The 8,907-nt window shown below is 41.4% G+C and overlaps 1 protein-coding gene across 1 annotated transcript; it reads left to right on the forward strand.

Annotated features, from left to right (window-relative positions):
• The first annotated feature begins 2,441 nt into the window (after positions 1-2,441).
• On the forward strand, positions 2,442-8,395 carry LOC107088827. Its single transcript, XM_015381251.1, has 6 exons — positions 2,442-2,643; positions 4,566-4,903; positions 4,995-5,070; positions 5,352-5,430; positions 6,712-6,895; positions 7,014-8,395. The coding sequence occupies exons 2-6, from the start codon at positions 4,568-4,570 to the stop codon at positions 7,599-7,601; spliced, it is 1,263 nt and encodes a 420-aa protein (XP_015236737.1). The 5' UTR covers positions 2,442-2,643; positions 4,566-4,567; the 3' UTR covers positions 7,602-8,395.
• The last annotated feature ends 512 nt before the right edge of the window (positions 8,396-8,907 follow it).

Genomic DNA, 8,907 nt, shown 5'->3' on the forward strand with positions numbered 1-8,907 from the left:
CAGTATTAAGAAGAAAAAATAAATCTGCAGGTGCAGAATAGGGTCAAAAAATCAGTAGAGATTGTTTTTCTTCCCCCCACGCTTGTCTGTTACTCAATGAATAAAAGTGGTGAGGGATATCAATACTAGACTAAACAAACTTGTAGGAAGTGACATGTTAGGACTTAGGAATTTGTTTTTTTTCCTGTTCATCTAATTGAGAGGGCTTTAATTCAAATTATCCCCCCCAGTATCCTGCTATGGGCTTTCATTTAGTACAACATGTTGACAAATGCTTCATCCATAAGTCTTGGCTTGACACAGAACCAACCTTATTAGATTCCAATGCTTGTAAATAAGAGAATGGGGATAGGAGACGGGGAGAAAATTACAGAAAGAAGGAAAAAACAGGTGGGGGATGGGAATTAGTTGGAAGGGAAGTGGAAGGATAGAGATGATGGGGGTGGTCTTCAGCAGGCATAAACTCAAAGTAGGTTCAGTCGGTTCATGTATTGCAGGGGAATTCTGACAGCAGGAGGAGGGGGATGGTAAGCTCTCTGAACCTGGTGCCTCTTTCATACATTCAAATGAGATCCCCTTGTTTTTTGGTTTCTGCGGCCAAGGGTTAACCTGTAGTTCTGTCATGATCACAGGAGGCATGCTGGGGTGGGCTTATAGCTGGAATTAAAATCTAATGTTTAGCAAATCAAACCTATGCTCTGCTGTGTGTGGTGTGTATATGACTGGGCGGCGAGTTCACATGTAAAATGTATGTATACTGGGGGAGGGGTGGGTTCCTTGCAGTACTTTGTAATATCCTTTTAAAAGCAAGTAAAATTGCCAGTGCATTAACCACATGTGCATTAGATAATCAGAAGAAAGAGCGTGTGTTGGTATATAGGTGTATGTAAACATGCTATACATCCTACTGCACTGCACGGTCACTCTGTTTGGCCTGTTGTCTGTTAAAAGTGAGGGGGGGATACATAGCTGCTTGTGGATAACCTTGAAGAGTGACATGTGACCACATGTGTGAGTCTATAGATACCGACGGCAAGAGCACAGAATGAAATTCAGGTTTTAAACTGTCAAAATAAGGGAATGAAGCATTATGTAATAAATCAAACATAGTTCATAAGACAAAAAAATGCCAATAAAAGACAACTTCAGTCATGACATGTTTGGTAATTATGAAAAAAGTCATGAATGCACCATTCTTATAATAAAGATTTGACATAATGAGTGGGGATACCCACAGTGGTGGTTCTAGGGTAAATTTACCAGGGGGACAAAGGTGGGACCAGCGTTTTTTTCATGGTTGCACAGAGCAAAAGGATAACTACACAAAGTGTGCATTGTTTAGTATATTAATTGAGCCACAAAGCCAAGGTTGCAGAACGTTGATTGAACAGATTAAAACTTTTTATCTATCCTTTAAAATGCAACAATCATTTAGAAATTACAGTCAGCTCTAAGCTTGAGCTTGAGCTTGTGAAAATAGAATCAAAGTTTTAATCTGTTCAATCAAAGTTCTGCAACCTTGGCTTTTGGGGCTCAATTAATATCTTATGTCATTGAAAAAAAAATTAAAACAGGACAATAATACATCTTTCAACATATTAAGTAAGCTACAGAACCAAAGAGCTGATTGTGGCTCTGAAGAACCCAGATATAGCAGATTAAAAAGTAGGTTTTGTTCATTTTTTAAAGACATACGTTTAAAGGTGTATTGTGATCCTAGAACAACTGTTATGAAAAAAATATCAGCATCAGTCAAAATTGAATGTGACAGGGTTGTTAGAGATTTTTCCATTTTCCCTATAATACAGACAGTGACAGCAGTAATACTCTCAAGTGGAAAGTTCTAACTTATTTATAATTCAAATTTTATATATATAAACAATTAACTGACAACAAAAACCCTGTGGTTAATTATCCGCTTTTGGCCACCCCATCAGTGTACATTGGTTATTGCCTGGCCACCCTTATGAAAAATTTCTGGCTACGCCTCTGGACAACAGGATCCATACCAGGATCCAAGAGGGGCACTTTTCCAGATTGGATGGGCTTCCTAAATAAACATTTTTGCCTCACTGTGGGTGGTCTCAAAATAGCCATAACAGATTGGAGAAAAATGAATATGTTCATAAATGACACTGATAATCTACGAATCTACTGCATAAGGCGCCTTTTCTCTCCAATGTGCGTTTGAGTGTTTGTGCGGCGATGGGCGGAGGCCTCAGTGAAGCTCCTCTGGCGCTGCGTGTTTACAACAGCCTGCTGTAGTAGAGCAGCAGACACCGAACACATCGGAGACACGAGTGGGGCGTGTTCGTATTAGGGGTCAGAAACTCTGTCCAATCAGCTTCCAGTAAACCACTCACTGGCTGTCCCGCTCAGCCAATGCCGCGCGCTTCCAATCGGGGACGCGAGCTAATAGGAAGAGCGAATAGCGCAGGCACGTGGATCTACGCACACGTTAACGGTCGTAAAGAGGAGCAGCGAGTGTAGACAGAGATCGATGAGCAGCCTGGCGGTGTGTGTGAGAGCGAAGGATGGACTCAGCGATGCTGCTCCAGCTACGGACTGAGTACTGACGGATCTACCAAAGCAGAGGCCGGATATTTGAACCGAGGCTTACATTATTATCACACATTAGTGGCGGTGAGTATTAAACGATGCTTCCTGGAGCTGGTAGACCAGCCTAACGGAATTTCCTGTCCAGATTTATGCGGTTTATGCTGTTAAAACAATGACTTTTCTTTTCCCCTCCATTCCCAACGTGAGTATATATATTTATATATGCCGTTAGTTTTGGTTAAAACGCAAACGTAGCTTTTTAAAATTTATTTTATAATATAACTTTGTGTGGAAACGTGCAGTATGTGCTGGTATGTTGTAGTGGGCGTGATTAATGGAGATCACCCACCTGTACCTGAGCCCTGCATGCACCATCCCTCCCCAGTCTGTCCCCAGCAGGCTTTCCCACACAACTGATCCACATTTTAATTTTATTTTAATGCTCTTAATCTTTTTATTAAATAGCAATAAAATATTAATTATCAATTTGCAGGGTAGCTATTTATAAAATGAAACAAGACAAAGAAAAAAATAGGAGAAAGAAAAAACTGATAAACCATTTATCACAAGAAAAAAAAAAAATCCACACTTTTGACTTGTATACCCCAATCCTAAATATATATTCTTATTAGTGTAGAGTTTTTGTTCTATTCATAATCCTATAGAACTGATGATGCAGTTAGTATAATAGATATTTTCTTAGAAATGTTTACAGCTGATACTTTAGTTTCTTTTATGTTTGTTATAACTAATAACTTTCAAACTGACTTATCTCTTTATGTTTTTAGCCATTCTTCTCTGTTATCTCTTTTAAATCCTAAATATATTTAGTGTAAGCTTACTTTATTATTTAAGTTTGTGTATTGTTAATCAAAAATATATTACTCTGTCAAACATATACATTTATAAGTGTATATATATGTGTATGTGAGTGTTAATTTTTTAGTATTGACTGGTTATATTAATCAGTTATTGCTAAATCCCAGATGTATAATTTTGATACTTTCTTTTCACCTCCTTATTCTAAAATTACAAGGGAGATGGTAGGATTGTTACATAACAAACATATAACCTCAGATTTTTGGGAGGGGAACAGTGAGGTGCTCTTGGAGGCCCCCTCTCGGACCCGAGGTGGCCCCCCATGTAGCAGTTAGGTTGCCTTGGGCTGACTGCTTTGACAAATCAGGAAATAAACAACCAAATGATGCATTACTTGAATTGATATGAAGTTGTTTGTATTTTTTTTTATAATTCTAGTTTGGCTGAAAATTCCCATTGTAACTTAAATGGGCAAACCTGAGTGTTTAATCCCTCATTTAGCCGTTCTGAGTGCATAAATGTGTATGAGTCTCTCTGATGGAAGCTGGGGTGTTTATTTCCCCACTGCATACCTATTTGCCCATATGTGCCGATGGGATCAGAGGACCAAAGACACAGACTGTGAGGGAAGGGTGATGAGAGAAGCTGGAGAGAATCAAAAATATGAGTGGAAAGATAAAGGCTGTGTGGTTGGGATGAAGGCAGCATGGCTTGCCGAAATGCATCCAGAGAGGAAAGTAGGTGGTTTGTGTGTTTCTAATCCTAATGGGGAGGGGGGGGCAGAGAAAGCACGAGACTGAAGAGAGGAGGGGCTTCGTTTGCAACCGGAGGCTGTGGTGGAGTGTGAGTGTGCCTACTCTGATTTCACCACTCCACGAGCTCCCATCCCCCCCTTCACATTTCCTACTCTCCTCCAGTCTCCTCAATGGGAGCCAGACATGTACCACTGTTGTGTGCCTCCTGCATAAACCCCCAGCCCTACTCTGATCCATGTTAAACTAGGGCACTGGTAGACCCACCATTTTGAGTTGTGGGAGTTGGATATTTAGGAAGAGAGATGGGTGGAGCATTTTGGAAACAGGAAACACGCTGAGCTTGTTGGGATTTTTATGTGTTGGTGTTCATTTTTCCAAAAATCTAAATCTACCTTGTATTAATCTGAACCTCTCACTATTTTTTCCTCAAAGTGATGCAGTCTCAAGGAAGCACATCCACCCAGCCCTCCTTCGATTCCCTGAGCTCCAGCGACAGCCTCGCGCTCAGCGACTCGGAACAGACAGAGGATGACACAGATGTCTTTTTGATGGACAGCTCTTCCTCCGTCATCATCGGTGAAGTGGCATCCAGAAATGATGTGGAAGCAAGGAGCCCCAGGTCCCAATGGACGTACAGCAGCTTCCCGAGGAAGGAGGAGGAGACATACAGGCTGCAGAACCACAGCAAAGGGGCAGACTTCGGCCTGGTCCGCACAGATCCTGCGGGCCAGAGACCGAAATCACAGGGAGACCTGCTGTTTGCTCAGAAGGTACGAAGGAGAGGAACGACATGACAGTATTTGTACAGTGGTGAGCTCTTCTGAGCGTGTAATATTTCTTCTCTGTCTTCTTCTCCGTCAGTGTGCTGAGCTGCAGGGTTTCGTCAGGCCGCTCCTGGAGCTGCTGAATGGACTGAAGAGCGGTCGATTTGACCACGGTAAGCATTCCTAAACCATTGCTTCCTGCAAGCATGCATGGACTTGTGGTGCAAGGTGTGGATAGAAACAGACTGTGAGAACCTTTTTAGCAAACTGTGCAAATTCCTGCAGGGTTCAAGTCGTCAGAAAAGACACAAAGTGCAGCGAACATGAGGCAGCAGCCTTGATTTTTATACTTTACCTCTCTGCGGTGCTACATGAAGCAGTACCTGTATGCATGTCATTACATGTATCCATTCAGTGTAAAGGCTGACAGGTGGATTATGCGTTTGATTGACAGGTTTAAGCAGTTTCCAGCAGAGCGTCGCCATGGATCGCATCCAAAGGATTGTCGGAGTTTTGCAGAGACCACATTGTGGGTAAGAAGTCATTTACATTGCCTCCCAGTCACACACTAAATGAAGAAGGTTCCTTGATTACAATTTTTATTTTGTTGACATTTCTTTGCAATTAAATCACAATCTTCCATGTGTTTTAAACAAACTTCATGAGAAAAGATCAACAAAGTTGGATGGTTGCTATAAAGCGGGCTTACACATTGAAAAAATAATGCAACCATCTTTGGCATTTACTTAATCATATTTAGTTACTTTAACATAATTGTTTATGTCCTACCCTGCTAACATGAAACAATTGTTAAAGTAGCTAAATATGATTAAGTAAATGCCAAAAATGGTTGCATTATTTTTTCAGTGCACTGTGTGATTTCTTTTCTTTTTTTTGCCCTTTTCGGGCCAACTTTCCAGTCGTGCAAGAATTTTTCGATCGGGCCGACTTTCAGCCTGATCATACGTCATGTAGAGTCCGATCAGGAATCGTGAGCAAATCGCTTAGTGCGTATGCGCAAACAAGGATTCTTCTTCCTCTCAGATAAGAACACATAAGTATGGCGGGGTTGCGGATGAAAGGGAGTTCTTTCTGTAAAATTGACAGATGGTAGTAGCCACATAAGGCTTTCAGCACAAAATTTCACAAATTGCCAAGGCAGCTCGTTTCAATCTAGTGAGCTACATATTCCTCTTCTACTTGTTTGGCTTCCGGATAGACAAGTCTGAGTAGCACCATCTCACTGCAGAGCTGAGTCGGACTTGGTTTTTAGACGTAAAGTGTGAGCAGGTAGATTGCATCAGAGCGTCGTGCTGAACATGCATCGTGAGCTTTGAACGCACACTGTGTGAGCTGCGTGCAACGATTGAAAAAAAAATCGCAGAGTATGCCCAGCTTAAAGTGGCAAGAATGTTATACAATTTTTTATTTGGCCTCTACTTCTAGTTTGAAGTATTTTTTCTAATAGAGGACTTTCAGCCTCTTTAGGTGCAAATCTCTGAGACGTTCATAGGGACTGAATTCAAATGCATGCCACACCATTCAAATTTTTTAACAGAAACCTTTTGAGCCACTTATCCCTTTCTGTGAACTTTAAATGTTCTTACTAATTTGTTGATGTATTTCATGAAGTCCCTTTAAAATACATTAAAACCTGTCTGAAACCTGGAGACATCCTGCTGCATGATAGGAGGATGAACATGTTTATTAAACAGTGTAAGAGCTTTGAGGGAGAATCTCATGTGTTTTTGCCTCTTGCATGTTAAACTTCTAGGAGTAGAATTCTGACCCCTTTTGACCCCTTTGTTTTTCAGGGAGAAGTACCTAAACACTTTGCTCCAGGTGGAGGCGATGTTAAAGCTCTGGTTTCCACATATCTCCAGTCAGCCTGTGTCCTCGTCCTCCAGTGTTGCCGCATCCCCCACTCATTCCCTCCAGGACACTTCCAGCTCTACTCCGCCGCACAAACACAGAGATCAGCTGCATATTCCAGTCAAGGTTAGTATGCACACATTGTCTATCAGTCTGTGTTCTAACAAATAAAGCCCCCCTCACGATCCTTTCGGCTCTACTGAGATGTAACATTCATTTGCTTGCTCTCCTGTTTACTTTCCAGAAGCGCAGACTCAGCTGGACAGACACAGACTCTCCCACATCCTCCCCAATACCTATCAAGTGCCGTCGTAGCAGTGGAGAGGAGAGCAGGGAGAAGCACAATCAAGATGATAGGAATCCGTCTACCTCTTCTCCATTGCTGTCTTCTAAGGCTTTACCAGGCGTGGTCTGCGGCAGCCAGCTAATCGATGGCCCAAAGGGAAATGACAGCGAGGGCGACCCGGACGAGCGTTCCAAGTACAAAGGAGCCCAGAGCTCAGAGCCCAGGCTGACCTGGGTGCATGTCGCTCCCATCCCATCCCCGCGGAAATCTTGTGTCGCTCATGGGGTCACAAAAATGGAAGGAATCGACGAAAGCATTCCCACTGCGAGCAGCAGGGGCAGTCCAGCAATGCAAGACTGCTCCATCTCGTCCACCACCCCCGCTAAGAACCCCAAAAATCAAAAGAAGCCAACGCAGTGCCAAAGCCAGCTCGCTGCTTCAGGACAACGAGGTGAGACTACAGGGACATGTCAAGGTCAAAGCCAGCCCACACTTGTCTCACTGAAGCCCCTGGCCCGGGTATGTCCCTCCACTGTGGAGACCTGACACACCTAACGAGGAAATAGCCGGCAGCCTTGGCCCATTCACAACACCCAAGGCTTAAAGCTGCTGCAACACAAATAAAGGGGAAAAAAGGATGTTTATGTATGCATTTCATATAGAGGAGAAAAGCTGTTAGTGGAGATTGGTATATAGGACAAAGTATTCTGCAAAGGGGTAAGGAAACTTTGGAAGTGAGGTTCTGATAAAACACTATAAGCACTTAATAACTTATCTGGCTCTTTTGCTTTAGTATAAATCCAGAATAGTTGGTCCTGGAGGCTAAAGGTGATAGCTAATAAAAAAGGACACTTAACCTTAAAAAATACTTCCAACATGGCATGTGTTTAAGAGTAGAAGGTCTGTCGGAAATTTAATATTGTTTACATCACAGTGGGACCGTTTCAGCTTTTTGTTTTCACAAAAGCATTGCCAAACAAAAAAAAAGTGAGAGATTATTTATTCTTTTATCTATTATCTTCTCTACATATTAGACAAGAAAACTGCTTTACTCGTTTAGTTTTCAGTAAGCGGTTCACTCAGGAAGATATCTGGTAGCACATCGCCTATGTACCACCATTCCACTTATAATGAATCAACTTTGCAATGAGTAACAACCAGAGGTGAACAGTAAAAGGCTCTAAAAGTAGATCTTGCTTAGTGGTGCTTTTGAGATTGACGCTGTTCTTCAGTGACAGACGTCCAGGACCAACTATCCTGAGTTTATACTATATTAAGATGCAGAGAGAGTTTTCCTTAGACACTAACTGCTTATTACCTTTAACAGAAGCTCACTTAAATCATACCATCCCTTTAAACTGTGCATTATATATATTTAATATAATGTTTTACAATTATATAAAAAGAATATTGAAATAATTAATCTTGACATGCACTAAAGGGGGGTTATGATTAAAGATGAAAAAAGCTAAAGTTGGCTTAAAGATCAGGAGTTCAGACATGATGATGGAGAGAGGATGGAATTTAGAGAACCAACAGACAGAATAACTTCAGCATGAAAACAATCAGTATATTTAGAGAAGGCTGTTATTGCACAACTTGAACTTGAAACTAAACATAAGGAGTGTGATGTCAGTGTTTGAAATGAAAACTTTGAATGCTCTGATTTCAATTAGAGAAATTAAGAGTGAACATATTTTTTCTTTTAAGGTTCGAAAGGAAGCCTGTTTCACTATTACAGCTAATTGTAGATAGGACAGATGAGAAATGGTTATTAAAGTGAGTAATGATGCATTAACAGGAAATACAGATCTGACTGGTTATTACACTGTATATAGGAGGGTTGAAGTTG

Source organism: Cyprinodon variegatus, unplaced genomic scaffold, assembly GCF_000732505.1.
Source record: "Cyprinodon variegatus isolate N-32 unplaced genomic scaffold, C_variegatus-1.0 Scaffold229, whole genome shotgun sequence".
NCBI lineage: Eukaryota > Metazoa > Chordata > Actinopteri > Cyprinodontiformes > Cyprinodontidae > Cyprinodon > Cyprinodon variegatus.